Source organism: Triplophysa dalaica, chromosome 22, assembly GCF_015846415.1.
Source record: "Triplophysa dalaica isolate WHDGS20190420 chromosome 22, ASM1584641v1, whole genome shotgun sequence".
Taxonomy (NCBI): Eukaryota; Metazoa; Chordata; class Actinopteri; order Cypriniformes; family Nemacheilidae; genus Triplophysa; species Triplophysa dalaica.
Genome location: NC_079563.1, coordinates 3,008,899 through 3,035,693, shown reverse-complemented (window position 1 = coordinate 3,035,693; position 26,795 = coordinate 3,008,899). Strand labels below are relative to the sequence as shown.

The following is a 26,795-nucleotide window of genomic DNA, read 5'->3' as shown; positions in this document are numbered from 1 at the left end:
GTTATTAACAACGCAAGGTTTTGGGTTCGATCCCAGGGGATTGCAAATAACTATGTAAAATGTATAGGATAATGCAATGAAAGTTGCTTTGGATAAAAGCGTCTGCCAAATGCGTATATGTAAATTCAAATCAAAATTGACAAAGTGAATTCAAGATTTAGAAAAAATCATGGCAAATCACCAGGGCCGTCACCAGAATGTACAGAACGTTGGGGCATTTCATTTTCATGGGGGGCACACTTTTAATGCTCTTAGAAACATTAACCACAATATATTACAACTCCCCCAAAAAACAGATGGACAGTCTAGCTAACTACACCACAACTACATTTGCTTTATACCTTTGTAAACATGCGATTTCAATTCTACCGACAACATAATAATTAATACAATTAATAGGCCTATATAACGTTACCAAAATATATTATTTATATAACAAAAATAAATATGTGCATCGCATTAATGCAACATAATAGGTAGCACGAAATAGAAATAGAACTTTATCATTCCACTCATGTAGACATTAGCGCATAAAGGTCCTTCTCAAACGTGAGCTGAGTAACTGGGTCTTACTTGTGTGGTGCATTGAACGTCTGTGGACTATGAATACATACCTTAAAACTGAATTTTAACATTGAAGATAAACATTGGACAAAAAGCGGCACGCCACATCGCATACAACTCATGCTCTTCAGGTCTCAACAAAAGACAGAGAGGGCCAGTCCAGCACTGATTGTGCAATACTATTCTGGAAGACCGTTTTGCGTGTTGGTAATATTTGGTTAGTGTTACTGTGCTATTTAAAGTTGCAGTTGAATAGATTATGTTCCTCTAAGCTAAACAGCCTACTGCCAGTTACGTTACAGTATTTAACCTGCAAGCTCGTTAAGTAGGTGTGACAGGGAGGGGGGTTTCGTTGAATTGTTTGGGTGGTCACCCCTAAGGCCGCCCTCCACACCCAAGCCCCCCCGATGGCCCATATTTTCCATGTTTTCATTACACCAAATGTAGTTAATAATGCTGCAAATTTCTTTTTCTACAGTTTTTTGAGTGGTCTAGCAGAGGAGGGCTTTAACTATGTGAAGAAAAATTCTGATCCTTTACTCCTGGGAGAGCTGAAACTTGTTGATCGAAACCTAGATGACACAACAGTGAAAAAGCTGGCTGCTCTTCTGGAAGATAAACACTGTAAAGTAAAAACACTCCAGTGAGTTTTTTGGTTTCACCACATTGTTACTATCTGTTTTACATATTTATTTTTAGGCCACAATAATGTGATAGACAATATTAAACTTAATAAGCTTTTATTCACTCTTATGCCATACCAGATGTATATGACTTTCTTTAGTTGAACACAAATTACTCTATACTAAAATGGCATCATTTTATATTCTGATATGGCATCTAAAATGGCGAATCTTTGAAAACACATACATAAAAGTACTTGACTCCAGTGAGTTAATTAATGTATTCTGAAGCGAAATTGTGTAAGAGCAATATTTAGCAATTGATACATCATGTAAATGTTGAGGTCAGCGTTTTAATTATATAATAAAATAATTGAAATAATTATATATATTTAAATAATCTGCAAGTCATTCACTTTGAATTTTATTGGCTCTTGCATCCATAAATAAGATTCTAATATGTTTTAGCTTTTTTTAGCGTAATCACTTCAAATTCACAAAATATGTTCTTCAGGCATTTTACCAAGCAGCTTTTAGCAGTCTCTTTTTGAGATGATCTTACTTCTTTAGAGTACTAAAGGAATTCCCATCTATTTTGCACTCTCATTGCCTTCCTTCATTATTTGCTCCAAGACATCCATTTAAAAAAAATCATAGAAAATGTTTTGAAACAAATGAATGTGTACATTGTTTGTTTTATCTTCAAAAATAATTCTTAGTATTTAAGCATACATGTTTACATCATGAGAAAAATATCAGTGAAGTGACCCTTCTTTTTTGTATGGTACTGTACATATTCATGTTCTTTGAGCACACAACAGAAATCTGTGTCAAATTCAAATGGGTTCCCTTTCTGTCGGTCTCTCGACGTTGTGTCGAGAACGACAGATGGGGTTCGCCCTTGAGAACCAATCAACTCTGACTACTATAGAAAAGGCCAATGAAATTTGGCGAATGCAATTTGCATGCCGGGCTCCGCCCCCGGAAATCCGGTATAAAAGGAGGCCGGCGTGCAGCATTCACTTACCTTTTGTTCTTCAGAGCCATCGCTCATGAGTACAACTCAGGATTCAATCCTCTACAACTACACGCTGGTGCTACGACGTGTTACAGCGGATCGTCCCTTTCTGCAGCGACCTTCCCCTGGGCGTCTCGGCGGTTCCGGAGGTGTTAGAGATTTTTTCTAAAAGTCCTTTTCAGGACTGACTGAGCATTCTCCAGCGCGGCATGTCCCGCTGTTCTCTTGGGTGCGGCACCCTCATCGAGGAGGGGGATGGACACGATCGCTGCATTAGGTGTCTGGGCGTCCAGCACACTGAAGCAGCGTTCGTTGACACATCTGCCTGCACTGCGGGCAGATTGTCATTCAGAAGTTGCGGTCACGGGTGGCTGTCTTCCTACGGGAACCAGCCACCATTTCGTCTGCTACCCGGGCTGTGACATCTGTGGCTACGGCCCCGATGACCACCCACGTTAGCAGCGTTAGTGATACGGGGAACTCTGCGAACGTAAACCCGCCAGCCAAGTGCTCACGGGCCGATCGCACCCCGATTCGCTCTTCTGAACGTTCCCCAACCGGCGGTGGCATACCGTCCGGATCCTCACGCACACACTCGGAAACGATGTGTGACGTAGATGAGATGTCGCTCGCAGCATCGGAGGGAGACTGGCATCCGACTCTGCCGAATCCAAACTCCACCCCCAGCGGTCGAGTTCAGGAGGAAGCAGAAGTGATGTCATCCGTGCTAACCCGGGGATACGTGGTTCCCGAGGTCGGTGAGCGGTGCAAACCGCGCCCACCCCGGGTGCCATGTTTTTCCCGGAGGTGCATGAGGAGCTGTGTAAAACTTGGAACGCTCCTCTCACGGACCGTTCCAGTGAAACCAGCTCCGGCTCCCTTACTTCCCTCGATGGTGAGGCAGCCAAGGACTGCGTCGAGATCCCCCGGGTGGAACGTCCGCCTGCGGTGCACCTGTGCCGCGGACGGCTACCACCTGGGGGGGGATCGACCACTCCTACCGTCCAAAGCACGTAAGACTTCGGCATCACTGGTGTCGAAAGCTTGCGATGTTGCGGGCCAGGCTGCCTCCTCTCTCTATGCCTTGGCCATCCTGCAGGTCCGCCAGGCCAGGGCGTTGAGAGGGCTCCACGAGGGTAAGGCCGACCCGGGTATAATGCAGGATCTCCGTGCCACCGCTGACAGCGCTCTACGGGCGACTAAGGCGGCGGCACGGGCCCTGGGTCGGACGATGTCCACGGTAGTGGTCCAGGAGAGACACCCCCGGCTATACCTTGTGCAGAAGAGTGACAGCAAGGAAGTCCGCTTTCTTGATGCACTCATCTCGCAGGGTGGGTTGTTGGTAACACCGTCGAGGACTGCGCTCAGCAGTTTTTTGACGGCGAAGCAGACAGTGGCAATTAACCACATTTTTTTCACGCCGCGACTCGGCCGCCTACAGGCCTCCGAGATCTCACGTGACGTCTGCTTCCCTGCAACCCAGGACCCTTTCGACATCGGCTCCGGTTCCTGTGCCCCCACAGGCGGCACCCCGGAAGCAGAGGTCGAGGGGGAAACCTCCACCCCGTCAGCAACCTCCTCGCGAGAAGGGACACTGACGGGAAGACCCCAGGGAGAACAACATCGGGCCCGAACCTTCACAGCCACGGCTCTGATCGGTCGGTACGGGACGACTCCTGCCTCGTCACCAAAGCCGGGCCCTTGTTAGGGCTTGGCGCCCACTTACTCACTGAGTTTTTTGTTCTCCCCGGGTTTACTTGCAGCCGATCGCACACTCCACTGGACTGTGCTCGGCGAACCGACCTCACACCCTGGCGAGGCGTGAGGTCGTACACATATACGACAGCCGTCACCACTCTCAAACCGACAGTGCGTGCCGTTGTCCCGCCAGGCAGGTAAGCAGGCGGAGCAAAAACCTTCCCTCCGGGGACTCCCCGCGACATGGTTAGCTCCGCCAGCCGACGAACCACCCCCCGTGGGAATGATGAAGCAGACCGTCCCCTTGGTCACCCTGTCACAGTCCCTGGGAGCTCGAGAGCTGCCCACACTGTCTCGCTGGCTAATGAGGGCGGTCCGTCTTGGTTACTCGATCCAGTTCGCCAGAGACTCACCCAAGTTTCGGGGCATCATCTCTCCCTCTGTCAGAGGCAGGGACGCCTCCGTACTTCGGGTAGAGGTCCCCACCCTTCTGGCAAAACAGGCATCGAGTTCGTCCCTCAAAACCAAGATGTTCAGTGGGTCACCACCCGCACTTCATCGTTCCCAAGAAAGACGGCGGGTTGCCCCCAAAGGCTGCGTACCCTGAACAGAGCACCTTCACAAGCTGCCATTCAGGGTGCTCACACAGAGGCGCGTCCCGACATCTATGAGGTGTCAGGATTGGTTCGTGGCAATCGACCTGAAGGACGCTTACTTTCATGTCTCGATCCTCCTCGACACCGGCCGTTCCCACGGTTCGCGTGCGAGAGGCGGGCATATCAGTACAGAGTCCTCCCTTTCGGTCTGTCCCTGACCGCCCTTTCTCCCTGAGAGGAGGAAGGCGAGCGGGTACTAAACTATCTCAGCGACTGGCCTATCTTGGCACACTCGCGAGATCTGTTATGTACACAAAGGGACCTGGTGCTCCGGCACCTAGGTCGATTGGGACTCCAGGTCAACCAAGAGAGGGGCAAGCTCTCCCCAGTGCAGAGCATCCTCTTTCTCGGTATGGAACTCAGCTCTGTCACCATGTCGGCACACCTGTCCGCAGTTGTGCCCAACCAGTGTTGAACTGTCTGAAATGAACATTTTTAGGCAGACAGCGGTCCCCCTGAAACAATTCAGAGGCTCCTGGGACACATGGCGTCCTCGCGGGCTAATACCCCTCGAGTTGATGCACATGACACCGCTCCAACACTGGTTTCAGAGTCGAGTTCCGAGGAGAGCGTGGCACACCGGCAGCAGGCGCATGGTGATGCCGCCCTGCTGCCGACGCACCATAACCCCTAGTCTTTATGACTTTTTCGACGGACTCAGGTCCCTCTGAGCAGGTTATGAGGCAGGTCGTGGTGACGACTGAAGTCTCCCTGCAGGGGTGCGGTGTAGTGTGCAACGGGCACGCAGGTGGGGTGTTGGACGAACCCCCGCCTGCGCTGGCATATCAATTGCCAAGAGTTGTGGGCTATGCTACTTGCACTGAGCAGGCTACGGCCTCTCGTGCGAGACATGCACGTGCTGTTCCGAGGACAGCACTATAGCTGTAGCGAATACAGATCGTCAGGGTGGCGTTCGCACACAGCAGCTAAACACAACTTGCTCGACGCCTCCTCCGGTGGAGTCAACAGGTGACTCGTTCCCTGCAGGCCACACACCCCGGGCAAACTGAACTAGACAGCCGACGTGCTTTCTCGCCAGTTTATGCCTCGTGGAGAGTGGCGACTCCACCCCCGTGCAGTCCAGCTCATTTGGAGGCTGTTCGGGTAGGCCCAGGTAAAACCTGTTCACCTCCCGTAACACCACCATTTGCCCGCTTGATAGTCCCTGCCCTCGGCACGGATATCCTTGCGCACAGCTGGCCGCGGGATGGGCGGAAGCACACCTTCCCCCCCCCAGGAGCCTTCTTGTACAGACTCTGTGCAAGGTCAGGGAGCAGGAGCACCAAGTGTTATTGGTTACACCACACCGGTCTAACCGCACTTGGCCTCAGAGCCGATGCTCTGGACAGCGACTCCCCCTGAACCATTCCCCTGACAGAGGACCTGCTCTCTCAGGGGAAGGACACGTTCTGGCATCCCAGATCAGACCTCTGGAACACCCATGTCTGGTCTCTAGACGGGACGAGAAGATCCTAAGATGGCTACTCCCCCTATACGGCTGAGACCATCACCCAGGCTAGGGCCCCATCTACTAGGCGGTTACACGCCTCTAGACGGTGCCTCTTCTCGTCCTGGTGTCTTTCTCAACGAGAAAGACCCACTGAGGTGCTTGATCAGGATTGTGTTCCCCTCCTCACGAGACTGGAGACTAACATCTCCCTTCCACACTGAAAGTGTATGTAGTCGCTATTGCCACTCATCACGACTCAGTCGGTGGAAAGTTTCTAGGGCAACACGACCTGGTCACCAGGTTCCTAAGCAGCGAGAGGGCGGAATCCGCCTCATCTCCGCTCCATACCCTCTTGGGACCCTAAGTGGTCCTGGGGAGCCTCAGGGCCCCCCAAAGAGCCCCTCGGAGGTTCCGATCTTCCTCATAGAGTAAGACGGCCCTCCTGACGGCGCTCACTTCTTTCAAGAGGGTAGGGGACCACCGAGCATCCTCCGTGTCCCTGGATTGCCTTAAACTCGGCCCTGGAAACTCTCACGTTATCTTGAGACCCAGGCCCGGATGCGTGCCCAAGAAGTTCCCACTACTCCCTCCGGGGCCAAGTGGTGAACTTGCAGGCGCTCCCCATAGGGGAGGAAGACCCAACCCGATTAGTGTTGTGTCCAGTACGTACTGGACCGCACGCAGAGCTCTGAAGCTCTGACCAGCTCCGTGTCTGTTGGAGGACAGCAGAAGGGGAAGGCTGTCTCCAAACAGAGGCTGGCGCACTGGGTCGTGGACGCCGTTACGACGGCATTCCGATCTCAGAATCTCCCATGCCCATTGGCAGTGAGGGCTCACTCCACACGGAGTTTAGCCACCTCCTGGACACTGGCAGAAGCGCCTCTCTAGCAGACATCTGTAGAGCTGCGGGTTGGGCTATGCCCAAACACCTTCGCAAGGGTTAACAACCTTCGCGTAAACCCGGTGTCAGCCCACGTCCTGCGTGGCGACATGTAGGACTGGCATCCGGGGGGGCGTATGCCTGCGAAAGCACCTTTCCACCCTCTAACAGGTTGGGTCAGTGTGCTATTTACCTTTTCTTCTTACCCGAACACATCGCTAAGAAACTGGTACCTCACCAGCCTCCCTTCTTACCCAGACACTGGTTAAGAATAGGCATTCCATCCATCACCAAACAAGCACCCCCTGGGGGCTGGCTGGGCAGAGCAGCCTTCCCCCTTAGGCCGGGATACCATGTGAGCTATCACAGATAGCTCTAACCGGACCTAGTGCTACCGGACGTCTGTAACACCCCCTCCGTGGGCTGTTCCGTCTGATGTATCCTCATGAGAATGGTTCCCACTCCTGGTAACCCATGAGCTTCCCCAGGTGGGCCTCCACCTCGCGGTTAACTACTCAGTCCGCACGTTCCATGCGTTCTCCTCCAAGGACGAGACCATACCTATATCCACCATATTCCTCCCCACGGGTAGGAGGTGGCCTCTGTAGCGCTTCTCTGATTAAGAGTCGCGCTTACCCGGTGTAAACTGATCTGGATGGCCTCTCGCCTATAGAGAGCTAAGGCCCCGTCCGTGAAAGTTACCGGTCAGGGCTGTACCCATCTTTCTCCAAGAAAGCTCTGGAACCCCCCGACCACCACACTGGAAGGTTACAGTCTCACGAAAGCTTCGAGATGACACGCCCAGGCTTGTTACCGTCGCTTCGCTAGAGATTGTGACGCGATACAGCGTTGTGGCGTTTTCCATAGGCAACCCCATCTGTCGTTCTCGACACAACGTCGAGAGACCGACAGAAAGGGAACGTCTTGGTTACGTATGTAACCTCAGTTCCCTGATGGAGGGAACGAGACGTTGTGTCCCTTATGCCACGAACACGTATCGTATTCTGCTGCAGTTTGAGAGGTCTCAGGCTCTTCAGAACAAAGGTAAGTGAATGCTGCACGCCGGCCTCCTTTTATACCGGATTTCCGGGGGCGGAGCCCGGCATGCAAATTGCATTCGCCAAATTTCATTGGCCTTTTCTATAGTAGTCAGAGTTGATTGGTTCTCAAGGGCGAACCCCATCTGTCGTTCTCGACACAACGTCTCGTTCCCTCCATCAGGGAACTGAGGTTACATACGTAACCAAGACGGTTTCAAGGGTTTTCCTTAAAGGGTCTTCACTCTGATTTGCAAAGAAAAGAATGCCAGCGGTGTATAAAATATCTATTTACTTTTGCAATTTGGTGTATCTGGGGTAATAGATTTTGACTGACAGAAAACAAATTAATCACTGATTCACTTTCTGACATGTTTTCACGCTTGTAGCTAAAGATATGGACTCATTTTGCTCCCTCTTTCACCGCAGGCTGTGTAAATGCAATATTAAAGAAAAATGGTGTGGGATCCTGACATCAGCTCTTCATTCAAACCTTTCATACCTGAGAGAGCTGGACCTCAGTGGCAATGACATAAAAAAGGGAGTAATGCACTTATGTGATGTACTAGGGGATCCGCGCTGCAAAATTGAAAACCTATGGTAAGCAAAATGCATAGTATGTAGCTCATCTCTCTATGCGCCTGCCTGTCATGTAGACATGGGTGTCGGGAGCACAAAAACAATGTGGGTCGGTGCTGCCGCTTTATCAGCAGCTTCAGTGGTGGAGTGAAAAAGACCTATGACAAAGATTTTTTTTAATGGAAGCATATCGGTTGCTATTTTAAATTTGAAATGCAATACGCAAAATGACAATGCAATTGTGTATTTAAATATACATTTTAAATAACATATGTCATTCATTATGTGCAAAAAGAAAATAAATATTCAATTATGTCAATTACATTTCTCAGTGCCTACACTAGTTTTAATATGTTATTTAAATTGATTTTTTTAAACGCTCTTTTTGCAAAATGAAAATGAATTCCGTGGATTTATTATATATGTTTAAGATAGTCAACCAAACCTTAAGCAAAATTCAAATGTTATTTTACCTAAATGCATTACCATTAACAGGTTGAACATTTGGGATTGCATTTGTTTACACACAGCGCGTTGGGTGTTGCAAAATTTAATGTGAACTTGAAAATGCATTTCGAGCTGGCCACGCCCCCTCCCCGATACAGCATCAATGTGGGGATTGCAAATACATATGTATACATGCATAGGATAATACAATGTAAGTCGCTTTGGATAAAAGCGTCTGCTAATTGCATAAATGTAAATGTACATTGCTAGAACATCTCGTAGAGAATTTTCTGCCTTATCAAGCGGTGAGCTCGCCTGTTGAATGTCATACTCATTATAAATTGACTTACTCATACGTGTTTTCACCAAGAACACATTCAGTATTTTGATTATTGTCTTGTTTGTCACAATATCTTCCCAAACATAGTTCAGAAATTGTAATTTTGTGAGATCCCCTTCAGTAACTGTACAATCAGAAATTGATCCATCCATGTGATAAAACACCTGTCTTTACTGTGCTACTTTCGTGCTGGTGGCAGTGTGAAGGGCTCAGCATACTACATTTGAAATCGATACTGATTTCTTACAAAATCTAGTCCAAACAACAATTCGCAAACCAAACAGAACGTTTTTGTTGGCCAATAAACACCCTCGAGCCTGCATTGGTCCATGGCCATCACGTAATATATGGGTGTGTTATGTAGCGCCACCCGGTCTGTGGAAAATATTTTATTAAGCTGAGTTGAGGTCAGATAAGGTATACATTTAAAAAAAAACTCATAACATTTGGGCAGCATGAATGCTTTTGACTGTTGAGTTGCAGACATCTTTGTTGTTTGTGTGGCCACGTGTGCAAAGGCTATTTGCATACGTCATGTAAACCAGAAACAACGGGGTGTTGGATTGTTCATAAAACACTATACCGTCTCAAAACGTTTTCCAGCTTCGCTTAACCCCAAAATTCATAATGTGCACATATGTTATTTAAAATGTAATATTTTTCCATTTCAAATTGAGAAAAGCTACCATCGTTTTTATAATATAAAAATTAGCATCTGCTAAATGACTAAATGTATAAATTGTACTATAGATGGAAGTTTTAATCTGCCATTTTGCTGAACTCGCTGTTCTACATTTTAACATTTAACTAATAGTGAGTGGGTCCAATATCAATGTTTTGTACACAATGGTTTTGATGCCCATGCGTGTAGATAATGCGTTACGCTGTAAATGGACAGAATTAATTTGGTCTTCCACTTCTTATTTCCTTCCTTCCCTTTCTTTGTCTTAACGTAGGTTAAGAGGCTGTGGTTTTACAGATGAGGATTTTGCTGCTCTGAGTTCAGCTTGGAATTCATCACTTCTGAGACGGCTGTACCTGACTGGAAATACACTTGGAGGCAAAGGAGTTGAAAACCTTTGTGCTCAAATAAAAAATTCACAAACCAAGCTGCAAACACTTGAGTTAGTAAACTATACCACTTGCAGTTTGCTTTAAGGTTTAACGGTGAATTTTTTTAAATAAAAAAAGTGTTCGTTCAAAAGTAAGGGAAAGTATGAAAAAATTTGAATCTTTGTCTGCAGGCTGTGTGGATGCAGTATTACAGAGAAACAGTGTTTCATGCTGGCATCAGCTCTGTGTTCAAACCCTTCATACCTGAGAGAGCTGTATCTCAGTGGCAATGATGTAAAAAACAAAGGACTGGAGCAATTGTGTTATCTACTAAATGATTCAAAATGCAAACTGGAGAAGCTGGGGTGAGTAACTTTAAAATACAATAATACAAATAATGAAGATTTGAAATAATCAGATTTCTATAATCTGCTCTGTGTCTCTCTCTTTCTAGTCTAAATAAATGTAACATTACAGATGTTGGCTCTTTGGTTAAGATGAATGCAGTGTTCAGTTTAAAGGAACTTGATCTAAGTAACAATAATATAGGAGACTCAAAGAAGAAGCTCTCTGAAATGCTAAATGGATCAGGCTGTACCCTAAGGTGGGTGGACATTACTCTTTCTGCTGAAGAATGCATAGTTTTCGTGTTTATTAATAATGTTTCTTTCAATTCCCTCTTATAGACTAGACAGTGAAAATGTGATCAGTGGGATGTGGAATCGGTTTACATCCATTTTTAAAGCTGAAGATAACAAATCAGCAGGACCTGAGACATTCAGAAATGAAGCAGCCGGAAAGACAGAAGACAGAAGAGAGGAAAACATTCTGCATAGTACGATGTCTATATGTATAAATGGAATAGAATAAAAAATGACTGTTTTCAAGCTTTACATGATATTGTTGAAATGGTTACTCAGTATGAAATTCTAATTATATTATTTTTAGATACTAGTAATCTATACTGGTTGAAAGGGGGTCTGTCTTTTGTAGCATTACTGGAAAAATACACATGGGTGATATTAAACATTTAATAATGTTTGTCAGGTTTAATACCAATTATAACATTGTTTCTCTTTTGCATTTAAAGGTAAAACAGAGGAACCGGTTCCTGAGAAAAGCCCAGATGCATGTGGGTCAGAAGTAGATTGAGTATTTGTCCTACAAATATCCTGCGGTTGGAATTTGCTGGAATTAAACAAAGACAGCCAAGAAACTGAATTTCTGAAAAGCAACCATATAGTCTGTTAATTTTCAATGGAAATACAGAAATTTGTGTGTTTTATGATTTTCTTATTTGCCCCCTTTTTATATACATTTAAATTTTTTTACTTGTCGTTCATGGATGTAAAAAAGTTTAAAGGTTTTCAATAATGTCACTAAACAATAAATGTAATGGAGCAATGTTCCACTGTCTTTGCTTGGTGCTAGAATATCATTCAGTGTTGCAGATCAGATCATATTTAGCAAAAATTATTCAATGACATATCTTGTTATCTTTTAGTCTCTTGATGTTCTCCACCTCCATCCTCCATTTTTTTAAGAACAAGAAATATAAAAACAGGAAAATGTCAAAAGTCATAAATAATTTCTTAAAACTGATGTGCACCGAAGTGGCCAGTTAGGTGCACCTTTTGTTCTTTGGAGCCTTCACACATGATCGACTTTTAAGACTTCAAACTCTACGCCGAATTACTGCTGGAATCTTACAACGTCCGTTCCTGCGGCAACTTAACCTGGGCATCTCGGCAGTTCCAGAAGTGTTTAAGTTTTTTCTCTATAAAAGAGCAAATTTCTCCAGCGTGGCATGTCCCGCTGTTCTCATGAGAGCAATACACTCATCGAGGAGGGGGGATGGACACAATGGCTGCCTCAAGTGTTGGGTTACCAGCACGCTGGGGCAGCCATTGTGGATATGTTCTGACTGCACTGCGGACGATTAATGATTCAAACGTTGCGTCATGGGCGGCTATGTTCCCACGGAACTCAGCCACCACCTCGTCTGCTTCCCGTTCCATGACAGCAGTGGCCCCATTCCTGCTGTCCGCTGAGGCGAGCAGCGAGGGTTATATGAGGATTACTGTGAGCGTTAAATACCTTCAGCCAATGTTGTGAATTTTCTTTGCGTGTTCTGAAGAATTATTCTGGAGTCTCGAGTTTTGATACAAAAACCATGTAACAAATCTCCATAAAATGGAAGGAAGGAGGCTGGAACCGGCAAACATTCAAACATTTAATAACAGAAATATAACAGCCGGCGGCCCCTCACGGACGACCGCCTGCGAACAAAACATTAACATAAATATAAATACAAACATAACACAAGTTCGGGCCCGGTCCTCTCTCTCCGACGGTCCGGTCGCTCGTTCCTTTTATATGCTCCCAGTCTCCTACGTGATTCGAGCCCGGTGTGCGCACAGCTAGCGCTAATTCACAATTACTCACCGGACTCGAACCACGGTCTCACCCCGCCTACTCCACTACATACCCCCATCACCCCTCACAGGCCGGGGGTACCCCCGCGACTGTGCAAGCACCCTCCCCCTCCCTCGGGGGGGGGCGGGGCGGGGGGTATGCAGCGACGAGACGAGACAACGGAGACGGGAGCCCTCGGAGCGACCGGAAAGAGAGAGGGGAGAGAGGAAAAAAAAATTATAGTCCGGTTCCCCGACATGCTGCCGCTCGTTCCTCAACCAGCCGGAGTAGGCTACTCTCCTTCGCGGTGCCTTGTGGTGGCTCTGGGACTTCGGTGGACGGCTCGACCGTCTGCCCCCTGGCGGCCGGCGCTGGCTCCTCCTTTATCTGGGAGTCGGGGCGGGTTCCCTGCCCCCTGCTCCTCCCCCTCGGGGGACGGAGGCAGGCTCCGGCCTCTGGCGGACGGCGGCAACCCCCCCGAGCCCGCTTGGACGAAAGCCACCCCAACTCGACCCAGGGGCGCGGCAGCAAAGGTCGCCGTTCCACCGAAGTTTCGGGCAGCCACTGATGCTATAAGCGGGTCGTTTGTAATTTTAACAAGCTCAGTTTCAGTGCTACGATGTGGTCTAAAGCCCAACTGAAATTTTCTGTGCATATCCTTGCCAAGTGGATTTAAATTTAAAACAGTTATGATAAGGGAAAAGGAGAAATAGTGCCATCTACATCTGAGTAGATTTAACCTTTTCAGGAGAAGTGAGTAAGCAGCACCCAAGGTAGTAAGTGGTGGGAACATTCATTCTGCAGAGCCACATTGCCACTACGTTTGAATGCCACTTACTTGACTTATTTAAACAACGTAATATTTTAACAATACTTTCTATAGTTTTCCACAATGTTCTTCATTGTTGTCACTCACTCTAAATACTGTCTATTACTGTCTACACCAGAATCAGTTTCCATAGAAATACACCATAATATACAATAAGCCACTCAGTCCTGACCTGATAAAATAATCCATTAATGCTTTCCTTAAGAACACATTTATGGCTTTGACATTGATTGCTTACTATAATTTCTTAAAATGCCATAAACAGAATCAATTAAGAAAAAGTCTAAGTGGCTTGCTTAGGTTTATTTTACATTGATATAATGTTCATGACATACATTTTATATTGCCTAAAACATAACCCTCACACAACAGAACAAATGACTAACAGAAACATAATTTGGATGATAACTTGGGGAAAATGCTTATTACATATAAGCATTTTTTAGCAAATAAAGGTATCTGAAACATTCAACTATCCTATATGTAGTAATTTATATAGAGTATAAACAAGTACAGACTAACATTTAAGTTTGCAACTCATCCTGTTAATAGGGGATTGTGATGCATAGGGAAAAACATTGTTTGTGTGACATGTGACACAAATTGTCCCATATGGTTGGTTAATAAATTCAGCGAGTGAAGTCAAAGCTGATCATAAGGTGACGTGGTTTAGAGAGGCAAAGAAAGGCCAAGCCAATCCACCTAACAGAGGTATACACCTTTGCTTATTTACTTAATTTGTGTTGTTTATCAAAGAGAGGCTTAGGGTGGTAAGAATTTTCACAGTGCTCTTCCAAATTTAAGAATAAAAAGATTAAAAAGAATTAAAGGATTCCGCTTCGTATGAACTACGTTTATGCAGTAATGTTTTATTACTAAGAGGGCCTTAATTTGGATAGTAATTGAACAGATAAATGGTTTATCAGACCTGGACAGATATCAATAAACCGATAAATTAAGATTCTATGTTGAAGGCCTAGCCTTACAACAGTAGACCGGAACAGAAAATTGTTTAAGAAAATAGAGCCTCAAAAAGTGGTATCTATCCAGGCCCACATTCTTTAATATAGTTCCTCTGCATGAACCACATGGTTCCAAAACTCCTCTTTGTTGCTATTTTCCCAAAAATGTAATATTTATAACTTATATTTTCAAGTTTCCAAGTGTATTTTTTTCCTTTTGGTTGCTATTTTTTTTTCATCTATCGTTTTTCATCTACATTTTCATTGCTCATTTAATGCTTTTTCAATTTTCCCTCCTTTGGCCATTTAATCATCACGTCTTTTGTTCTTGTTGCCATTCATTTGAAATAAAACAAGTTCCTTGCATGCTGGATATTCCAATCAGAATATTTCCATGTTAGCGGCTGACATGTTCTTTTAGTATACCACACCAACTAATTTTAAATTAATGTATATTTTCTGTATTTTTCTAAAAGAGATCAAGGTTAGAGCCCAATAACCGACTGTTGAGATCTAAATCCAAGATTTTAAGGAAGCCATTTTTTTAACATAAAGAAAAGTTTGACCATACCTGTCCTCCCATCAAATCAGATTGTTGTTAATTGGTTAAGAAAATTGACATAAGTTCTGATTTTTAAACAAAAGCCAATATATATATACAGTAAGCGCGGAGTTGCAGCACACTTTGTAAAATCTAATTCAAGACTTTTTTATTAAAGTTAAGTCAAGTCAACTTTATTTATATTACGCTTTTTACGAATTCATTGTTACAAAGCAGCTGTACATAAAAAACATTGACCATAAGCAAAACGTTTAAAGCACACATTTAAGATAAGGGAGAGAGAAACACTGTTTAAGTCCTGTTTTAGACCTGAACAAAGAAAAAAGAATTATACAGTAGAACAAACAGCTTTAACATACATTTAAGATATGTCCCAATTTTACTCAAATCAATACAATGAATACAATGAATCAAAACCGATACATCTCAAATAAGTACATCATATTTGTCAGAAGCCTTTTTCTTTATTACCTTATCCCGCTCATCTAGCTCCTCTCTTTTGTCCTTCTGATGTCTTCTCAGTGTGTTTTACTTTGTTATGCCATTTATCATACTATAAAAACTAGCTAGCTTCTTTGATACTACTTAGATTTGGTATATAGGCAGAATGATATGTAGTTTTTGGGCGCATTACGCCGCTTCTTAAAGTAATTAACCACTGCAAAAGCTACACTGTTTCAAAAATAACGTCAAGCTACTGAAAAATGAAATGAAGTAAGTTAGGTCTTAGCTACTCCCCAACACTGCGTCACCCAAACCTGCCTACTCATGTGGGAAAAATAAAAGTTTAGTCAGACAGGAAAGAAGATTGATCTTCTCATTATCAAACGAACATAACACAGAGAAAAGCAACTGAGGGGATTGTTTGTGAAATGTCTTTTAGAGTTTGCTTCGTCAAAGACGAGAAAGCAACATAAGACAGAGGTTTAGCAGTGCAAAAAATTTATAAGAGCGCGTTCAGACATGAACCACATGCAGTGAGTGAAACTGATGTCTGTGTTTTGTTGACAATGGGTGCGCACGTGCTTGCGTAAAGCTTTAGTTCAGCCAACCCCTCCCCCCTTTATCGTTTATAAATGTGATCAAACTAAATACTCTTCGAAGATACAAAGTATACATTACTCTATAGGTACTCAAGATCAATATGATATTAGAAGAAATGCCTTGTGTTAAGCACGCTTTAATAGAAAAAAGTATAGTAACCATTTCCTTTGGCCTGATTACCATTGGTATTGTGATAGTTTTTTGTTAATAGGTTTCCTGTTGTGAGATAAAGTAAATGTGAAGTGACAAAGGTTTTATTACAAATCCCACATTTAACTTTAGCCACTGTAGTAAAATTCATTGTAAATTTTCTTAAGGGATCTCACTTATGTTTTGTGCTAATAGAACACTCAAAACTGAAATTCTGTCATCACTTAATCATCCTTTTGTCATTTCAAACCTATATGACTTTCTTTCTTTCGCATAACACAAAAGACAATATTTTGAAGAATGCTGGTAACAGAACAATGGCGGGTCACATTGACTTCCATTGTAAGGACACAAAACCAGTGAAAGTCAATGACTGCCGCCCTTTCCTATAAATATCTTTGTTTGTTTTCTGCAGAAGGAAGAAAGTCGTACAGGTTTAAAATGACAATAAGTTGAGCCATTTTTCCATTTTCCATTTTTGAGCTTAACTATCCCTGTAATGTGGTCTTTTATTGGCTGTTGGCGACGTGTGCTTAAGTGTGTTTTTCTTCAGTACCGAAGAACAGTTGATCATTATCTTTCGTAAGATGATAAAGTAAAGCAAATGAAAAGGTTTTCAAGTCTTACTTCTTCAATCAGCTTTTGCCTTCACGTAGCAGGTGAAGACCAGATGGTCATTTACTGGCAATATTGGTACAGTCACTATATTTCATGTACAGTACATTATTTTCACCACATCATGAACATGCTGTATGTGAAGATATTTGTGTGGTTTGACATGTAACTCAGGTGTTGTTCGTCACCACCCAGATGTTTGTCACAGGTTCTAGTCTGTTAGGAGGATTTGGCTTAAAGGTGATCAATTTTTCAGCCAAGTATGTGAGGTAAGTGTTTTAAAGTCTCAACTATAAAGGGTTTATCTACACATTATTCACAATTCGTCCACAGGCCAAACAAATAGGGAAGTTTGCACCTACTAATATGGCTGAATGTTTTGCAGATCATACTTGGTGAGCTGTGTTAGCTGGACACCAGAAGGCCTTTATCTTGTCTGCCCACAAATGGATGCTACATTAAGTTTGGTCCCACTCACTTCCTGCCTCTTCATCCATTGGTCGCCTACAGGTGATTTGATCGGTTTCTTTGTTAATGATACTTGCGGACACCTTCCAAATGTCATTGAATAACATCACAGTGTTATTTAACATAGTTTAGATGCTACAATAGCAACCAAGTGTTCACACCTAATTCTTTTTCTTGTAAATATTTGTATAGAAGTAAGACCAACATCAGTAGTGATGAAAGCAAAAGTATTAAATGCCACCAATGAATAGCATCTGAGAAATCCACTTATTTGTAGTAGGAGGCAAAAATCACAATTTTCAGCTGAAATTTGGAGACTTATGAGGGGGAAGAAAAATGACATGAGAATATACCAGCATCATTATTTAATTTTTAAACAGAGATTGGTATAATTTTTAATAAAATCTGTTAAAGGGGTCATATGATGCCAATACATGTTAATCTGTGTCTTTGGTGTGTTATAAGTTGCCCATGTATGTATTAGACACGTAAAATTGCAAAAATGAAAGTGTCGGAACACAAGATGCATTCTATCTAAAAGCGAATGCTCACCCAGACTTGTCTGAAACGCCTCGTTTAACCACACCCCCACAAATCTACGTTAGTTCGTGGTATGATTTGACTAAGATGCCAAAATGTATTCGCAGGTAAGGTTGGCGTACCTGTCAGTACAATTGCTTTGAAACCTGATGTTCCATATATGGTAAGAGGCTTACATTTCTGTCAGACGCTTGCATAATTCAACCATTTACTACGCACTGGTTAACTGGCCAATCACAGCACACGTCGCTTTAAGAGTGATGAGCCTTGTAAAAAATCTGTGTGTATCAGAGAGGGGGGCAAAGAGGAGATACAAACATGCATGGAAAATACAGCGTTTTTGAACGTTAAATCGTGTATACACTACTTTATTACCTCAGTCATTCACTCATTCACTACCTCAGTCATATACTACTTCATTTGAAGTGTGAAATTATTAACATTGTTGAACATTGCATTGACTTTTAGGCCATGTTCATCAACACAGTAAGACAAAAGTGTTTCCATGTCTTTTTGAAAGTGAAACAAACAAATTCATCCTTCTCCGCTGTTACGTCCATAAGGACGTTTATAGTATTGTGTGTGTTGTATTGTTTTTCCATCCAGCCTGTTTCTCTTACTTTTACTTTCTTAGGTTGTTGCTGATTGGCTATCTTGCTTGTCAGTTAAGACTAATGAGATGAGTGGCCGCGCCTTGGGAGGCGGGAGCGGCTTCAGCATGATGAGTGACACCTGGTGAAGCGTATACTTAAAGACCGTGCTGCTGCCAGTTTGAGGGAGAACCTTTGGTAGAGAGCTTTGTATTGAGAACCTTTGCTTGTTTAGGGAGAGAAAACTGCTTGTATGTTTTATTGCGTTGTTCTCATGTGTGTTCATCGTTCCTTGCTTTGGCTGTGTCCAAACCCTTTTGACTTGTGAATGTTGCGGTCAACAAAGGAGAAGGGGATAGGTAAGATGTCACGTGACGTACATTGTACACGTAGTAAATTTGTTGTATTAAAACACTAGTTAGGGATTTGTGCCACCCGCTGTATTTGTTTTTTAGTTGGTATAGTATAGTTTAGTTACGACGTCACAAAGTCTTTTCCTTTGATCTTTTCTTTTTAGTTTAAGAAATGTTTAATTTTTAAATGTGTTAGATAACTTTCTTTGCTTATTACTTTTGTTTGTTTGGCATAATCCGTTTTTCCCCTTTCATTCCTTTGGTTGGGTTTTGTTATATATTTTCATTATATTTATTAAACTCCTATTCACTTTATTCAGTGCTCCCTCGTGTTTTCTCACTTCACTCCGTGTTACATGTTGATGTGTGTCGGAGGTGGTTACATATGTTCCCCTCCTAAAAATCCTAGACGGGTACGAGTCATAGGAAGGTCGTAACATCTGGTGAGAATTGACCTCCGAGGTCCTTCCTGGGTGCTTTTTGTTGGTAATCACTCTTCATGCCCAAAAAGGCAAGTTTGTCACCTCAACACGGAACAGGTCTCTGTGACTCCGCACCCGGTCCCAGTTTGTCTTTTACGATGGTTGGCTGCTGCACCTGGTTACGTAAAGATCCAAGTTTATACATGCATGCAAGCAAAAATGTTTAATTTTTGTATTTAATTGCCAAATAACAAATGCAAACTTAAACTAGGACAATCAACTTCTCCAAGATGTTGTATAACTTTCAACCATTTAAAGTTATTTTCTAATGAATGACCGCAAGCAATTACCTGTAATTGGGCATCGGAATAAAAAACAAACATTTCTGCTAACTTTTTCTCAGGCAGCTGAGAACATGAGTAACTACAAAATCAGTAAGCTCAATATCAGGTCTCAATCATCATTACCTTGGAACAGCAAACAGTGTCAGAAGTGAACACTTACTTTGCATGTTTAGTAGCCTTTACATCGGTGTCCTGCAAATAGAGTATATGCAGTTGTTATTTTTTCTTGATTAAGATGCAGTATTTAAGAAGTGGAAAGCTGTGAACCGGTGAGTGAGTTTAACCTACAGCTCATAGAGGTGATTCATATCTAAAAAAATGAAGGAAATCAAATGTAGATACATGCCTGGAAAGTCCCTCTGAAGAAGACTCGTCTCCACATGGCTTCTTATTGAGTGGGTTTGAGAGGAAATGTTCCTTTACATCAAGGGAGTAAGATCCATATGACTTAACAGCTTAGTACAGGTCAAGCACAAAAATGACACTTACTTCTTTGGTCCAAATTTTGGTCCTAAATTTAGCCATAATTCTTACCCTGGTGACCTTATATTTCCTTTTCTTAGGGATGCGGAAAATTGGGTCCAGATATCCCCTGGCCATCAGTATTCCCTGCTTTGTAAAGTGGGCAAACCTCTGGCCATGGCTGTAGTAGTACATAAAATAAATCCAAATCTTGCTGCCCTAGATAAGTGCTAATAATATCTTGAATTTTTCCTCTATATAAACCGGTACCATTAAATCTCAAGATTCTCCACCAACATTGTGCACCACCACCTCCTTAAAGAAGGCATATCATGCTAAAGAAGAATTTACTGTTTAAATTGCAAATTAATTCTGACTCTGAAAGGGCTTAAAGGGATAGTTCATCCAAAAATACAGGTTTGAAATGACAAGAGGGTGAATAAATGACAGAATTTTTTTACTTTAACAGGCCCACGCATTTATATCAAGCAAACGAGCAACTTAAAACCTCATAAGTACATAAAATAAATCTCCCCCAAAACTAAAGGTAAAAAGCAAATACATCTCAGGAAGGACTACAAAGGAGGCCCTTTCTTGGCTGGACCAAATCAAAAACCAAACTGCACATATTTTAACCATATCTACACTCTCGGAAACATTTTTGTAACAAAGAAGGTACAAACCATTGTCACTGGGGCAGTACCTTTTAATGGTACACATTGGTACCTGTAAGAATGTAAACTTCTTACGTCCCCTTGTCTAAACAATATTCTACGGTTGAAGAAGCTGTTGGCTTAATGGGCCTCCTATCTTCTTGCTTTGGGTGGCCCCCACCTCACGAAAGGTAGTTCTTTCCTCAGCTTAGTCAGCGCTTTCTACACCCTGAGGTGTAGTAAGGTGAATCCCCTGTTGAGATTCTATGTTAAATTGGAGCTTGCCTGCTCTCCTGAAGAACACAACTTCAGTCTGGAATCGTGTATCCACTGTGGCTGGTAGTACGTCAGAACTCCTGTCCGTGTTACGGCAATCACAGTCGCTGGTCCGTGGTACTTTGGTTCTCCAACCTTTGTTGGCTTCAGATTCCTCAAAAAGACTTGTCCTGGAAAAAAGTTATGAGTAGGCTGCTCTGAGGGAAGAGCAAGGCACAAAGAAACATCAGCACATATAGAATTTAACTTTTCGACTAGGGAAGTCACATAGTCCTCCTAGATCACCTGAAGATCACCTAGAGAAGAAATACCAGACCGGCCTTTGACCCACGGGGTCGGGAAAGGTCTACCCATTAGTACCTCAAACGGTTACAATTTTGTCGTGGAAGATGGAGTCATTCTTATTTGTGCCACGACTATAAATCAACCCACTTTCTTCCTGTTTCAAGTACAGCTTTTGTTAGTCGTGTTTTCAGTGTTCGATTGTACCTCTCCACGACTGCTGCACTTTGCGGATGATAAGGAATATTAAAATGCCAATCAATAGACAACGCTTTTGCTAAGAGCTGTGTTACCTTTGACGTAAAACCCGTCCCGTTGTCTGATTCCAATCTGGCCGGTACTCCCCACCTGGGCACAATCTCCTTCGTCAAGATTTTTACCACTGTTTTAGCATCTTCCCTTGGGCATGGAAATGCTTCAGGCCACTTTGAGAATCGATCAACAATAACCAAAAGATACTTCAAGTTACCTATTGGCGGCATGTGCGTAAAATCAATTTGTAAATGTTGAAAAGGAGCTTCCGGATGTGTCAATGCATCGTGCTTAGCTAATTTGTGCGGCTGAGCACACGCTAAGCATGCATCCAAAACAAGATTTGCTGTTTTATGAACATCGGCTATATAATACAATTAATTAATTGCTTGAACTACTTTTGCACAACCTGTGTGAGATAACCCATGGTAGTGTCTAATTAGTATAATTAACCCTAATTTTGGTAGTGCTATCCTACCCTGTTCATCTCTAATAATCCCTTCTTTGTCAGGAGTGCAATCACTTTTGCTCCAATGCTCTAAGTCTCCCTGTGTTGTTTGACTTTGCAGGAATTTGATATCAATGTCAGGTACATTCGTTATGTGCACTGTCATTGCTACATGTGTTTCATCCTTTGGATGAAATGTTGATTTAATCTGAGTTTGGGCTGCTGCCTTGCGGCTTCATCAGCCCTTCTGTTGCCTATAGTCTGTTTATCCTCCCCCGAAGCGTGACCCTTGACCCTTACTATGGCCACTTCGAGCGGAAGCTGAACTGCTTCAGTTAACTGTCCTATCAGATTTGCATGTGCTATTGGCTTTCCACCAGCAGTTTTAAAACGTCTTGCTTCCCACATTTTGGCATAATGGTGAAGAACACTCCACGCATACTTAGTCTGTGTAAATTGTTACTCTCTTTCCTGTCATCAGCTCACAGGCCCGTATTAATGCTATCAACTCCGCTGCTTGAGCCGAATTGTAATCTAGAGCAAAAGCTTCTTTTACCTCTCCTGACTCGGAAATCACAGCATAGCCACAGAGGTAGACACCGTCAGAGGGCTTTGAACAAGACCCATCAACATAAATGTGTTCTCCCCCTCTAGGGGCGTATCCAACAGATCGAACCTAGAAGAGTAAGAGGTGGTCAGTTCAAAGATGCAATCATGTCCAACATTAAATCTGCCATGTCTACCATACCCAAAATACCCAGCAAAGCAGGATTAATGTTTGCTGTAGTTTGAATGCTAAGATTTTTCGTTGCCAGCAGAGTAGCCTCGTAACCTGAGCGTCGTTGCGCTGTCATGTGTTGTGTTTGCATGTTGTGTAAAATTACACCTACCTGATGGGATGCATATAATATTAAAGGGTGTGACAGCACAGTTTTCTCAGCCATCTGTACAATCAGAGCAGCTGCAGCCACAGCACGAAGACATGCTGGCATACCTGTGACTATGTTATCTAACTTCTTAGACAGATATGCAACTGGCCTATATGTTGAGCCGTGAAGTTGCAACAGGACCCCTAGAGCTGCACCCACTGTCTCCCTAACATGCAAGTGAAAAGGCTTGGTGTAGTCCGGCAGGCCCAATGCTGGTGCTGTCGTGATGGCTGCTTTCAAAGCATTGAAATGTTCATCAGCTTCCGCAGTCCACTCCAATGCTGTGTTTGGCAGAGCTTTGTGATCTATCAGACCCCTCGGGTGCCTATCGTAAATCGCGCAGTCAGGTATCCACTGTCTACAATAGTTAATTAGTCCCAGAAAGCTTTGTAGCTGCTGCACTGTTCGTGGGGACTTATCCTTTCTGATCAGCTGGACCCTATCTGTGGATATTGCTCTGAGACCCTGCATCAGCACATGTCCCAAATAGGTAACCTTAGTTTGGACCCATTGCAGTTTTTCTTTCGAGGCTTTAAAACCTGTTTCAGCCAGTACATTGCAAACAATTATAGATGTTTTTTCACAGTCCACCTCCGTCTCCCCTGACACGAGGATGTCATCTGCAAACTGAAGAACACAAACTGATGAAGGCAGATCAGTCATTTTGGCCAAAGTTCTGTGCACTGCTGCAGAAAAGATAGGTGAGTCTACATAGCCCTGTGCAAGGCATTTCCACGAATATTGCTGCCCCTTAAATGTAAATGCTAACAAAGGCTGAGTATCTGGGTGTACAGGTACAGAGAAAAAGGCTGCACACAAATCAATAACTGTGAAATACTTGTGCGAATGTGGCACTGAATTCATAACAGTCAAAACATCAGGCACAATTTGTGCGAGTGGTATGATTAACTGGTTAACTGCTCTTAAATCTTGAGTTAATCTCCAAGTTTTCCCATCAGCTTTCATAACAGGATTAATTGGTGTCTTATATGGTGAGTGTGTTTGTTCGAGGACACCCTGCTTGACAAAATTTTCAATCAAATGTTGAATGCCTTTTTCCTTATCTTTAGACAAAAGGTATTGTTTAATGAAGACAGGTTTGTTTGTTTTAAGTTTAGCCCTATAAGGTTCCATGTCAATGAAACCAGTTTCATCCCTGAACTGAGACCATAACAAAGGGTTAATCATGGTGTCCACTCCTGTAGGCACGCTGCCACCGGAAACAGATTGCCCTTGAGCCGTCTATCAGTCTACTTGTAGGCAGAGGATCCACGGATGCCTGTAAACTGGAATAATTGTGAATTTGTGGAAAAATGGTTTTAGACCATTGGCTGCAACCTGTAAAGGAGGTGTTACAGTACAAGCAATGTCAGTTCCGGAAATTCCCACAGAGTGAATAATTTGATTAGTTATGGGACCCTCATTACTGTTAGAAGTCATAGACGAAGCATCTGCGCCTGTATCAAGCAGAAAGGTTTGAGGCTGCCCATTTATCATATGGAAAAAATAAGGCAGATCCTCCCCATTATTCGAGAATATTAGGGTCATCATACATAAAACTGAACAGACATCACTCTGTGGTGTCCCTATGCTTGATTTGAATGCCACTCAGTAGGATATGAAGCACCCGTGTTCCCATGTCTGCTCTGTAGTGTGTGTGTGCGAAACTTGTGCAACTGTCTGCACTCTCGTTTGTAATGGCCCCTCCTTCCGCAGTGATAGCATTTAAACTCAGACTTCTTCCTTTGGCAAGGATTTTCAGACTTTTGTTCAGTGTTCCCCTTTTCCTGGATAGCCTATAAACATGGCATTCTCTAAAGTCATATCATGCAAGTTTGAAGTCGTTATTCTGATCAATTGCGCTTGTTTATGATTCATGTTATTTAACAGAGTGCTAAAAAAGGCTTTATGTCATTATTTAATGGCAATATAGAATCTTCAATCCATGATTTCTTAAAACGCACAAAAAATTGAGCAGCTCTTGCTGCCTGTTTCAAAAGATAAGACCTGTTGACTCCCTAGAAATTTATCAAGAAACACTCTTATCTGTCTAAAAAAATATTTCAACATCAGTAAAAGTTTCCCAAACAATGCATGTGGGTTTGGCCACGTATCGCTGTTTGTGATATTATCATTTTCAATTGATAATTGTGGGGAAGGCAAACTTTTCTTAACGGTCTATCATTTAGCGTGTTTCCAGTGCGTACCCAAACCATTGAATTTTGAGGGTTTGTAGTTACATTAGGTTTATCAATTAATTTTTCCGGTTTCATCTCTTTTGGTTTTAACGACAGTGATGGTGCAGAGGGAGAAGTCTGTGTTTGGCAAGGGGCAGTGTATCCCGGCTGCTTTTCTAATGGCCAACGGTTTTGTTTTGCATACGCAACAATTTTTGTTTTTTCCGGACCCTGGTCCCAAACCTTTTTCATGTCTTTCCATACTGCATAAGCTTTATTCATGTATGGATAATCCCATATTGGGTCTCCCCAGCCTTCATGTGACATGCCAATGATTTTCCCTTTGCAAATAACATACACTCATCAGTAAAGGACCCTTCCCTCGGATAGGGAATATCAATTTTTCGGTTTAATTCCCTCCGACCATCCTGCGAGATTGCGAACATATGGATCTATATAAAATCCTTGATTATTTCTGTACATAAATGCCCCTGGCGTTTCGCCCGGCAGTGGCCTTGAAACAGAATTTCCCTAACACTTTCAAACCCGGCAGTGATAAAACAGTACAGTACGGCACGACCAACAGTTTCAACAATGCTGCATGTATTATATTGTGATCAGAGGTGGATATTAAATTCACTGTCTTTTTCTGACAACAATATTTCAATACATGCAGTAGCAGTTATATCAATAATATTTTCAATTTTAACTGTAAGAATGTTATCTTTTAGAATAACCATTAAACAGACTTATTTTTTCATGAGTAACAAAACCTCCTCAAAGCTAACACTTCGATCCCAAATTACAGTGTGATCAATATGACCTTTCATATTCGTGCGTTAATAATTATTTTATTAATTACTGTCGCCAGCCTCGCTGTCACAACAATGGGAAGTGAAATCCCACTAACATGAATTGAAACTATTCATATTCGTTAATAATTATTTTGTTAATTACTGTCTCCAGCCTCACTGTTACAACAATGGGAGAATCAACTCCCACTAACATGAATTTAAACACACAAGAATCCTACAGGGTAAGCGTTAGATTTCTGTAAGTCATAAAGAACTGTATAGAAAAAACACTTACCCCTTTTAAATGTAGGTCTGTGACTGATCGTCAGTGCGCCCCACAGGTCTTTGTTCTCTTTGGTTCTAAGAGAGAAGAAGAGGCTTCCCTCTTTCGCAGACGAGCCCCCAATCTGTAAGAATGTAAACTTCTTACGTCCCCTTGTCTAAACAATATTCTACGGTTGAAGAGTCTAGTTGACGGAAAACACAGAGTTTCAGGCCTGGAGACAAAGTTTGACACAGACACAAGTGCTTGTTCAATCAGAGTCCAAAGTTTATTGTATTAAGGACTTATATTTATATGCTTGAAACAGGAGGTGTCATATAAAACCACCAGGGTGGAAAATCACCAGACTTTCTGTTTAGTCTTATTCCTCCTGAACAATCAGATATGATCACATATTTAATATTACAATAACAAAACAATTGTCCCTAGATATCATTAGGAACCTTGAGATGGAGAACAACAGATGCATATATCAACATAAGACAGCATAAGATACGATACAACTTTCAACGAGGTAAAACAACAAGAAAGTAAGGCACATGTTATATGAATAGAAGCTAATATTAATAGGAATGAATATGAATGAATACATATGATATA

The 26,795-nt window shown here is 42.9% G+C and overlaps 1 protein-coding gene across 2 annotated transcripts in view; it reads left to right on the top strand.

The window, feature by feature from the left end:
- LOC130411709 (protein NLRC5-like) overlaps positions 1–11,813 on the top strand; it is a 93,194-nt gene extending 81,381 nt beyond the window's left edge. For both annotated transcript variants that reach the window (XM_056736531.1, XM_056736530.1), the window contains 7 exons: positions 1,043–1,207; positions 8,356–8,526; positions 10,249–10,416; positions 10,537–10,710; positions 10,800–10,949; positions 11,032–11,180; positions 11,436–11,813. In XM_056736531.1, coding sequence (XP_056592509.1) covers positions 1,043–1,207; positions 8,356–8,526; positions 10,249–10,416; positions 10,537–10,710; positions 10,800–10,949; positions 11,032–11,180; positions 11,436–11,497 — 1,039 coding nt within the window. In that variant the 3' untranslated portion in view covers positions 11,498–11,813. The remainder of the gene's footprint in view (positions 1–1,042; positions 1,208–8,355; positions 8,527–10,248; positions 10,417–10,536; positions 10,711–10,799; positions 10,950–11,031; positions 11,181–11,435) is intronic.
- Positions 11,814–26,795: the final 14,982 nt, after the last annotated feature.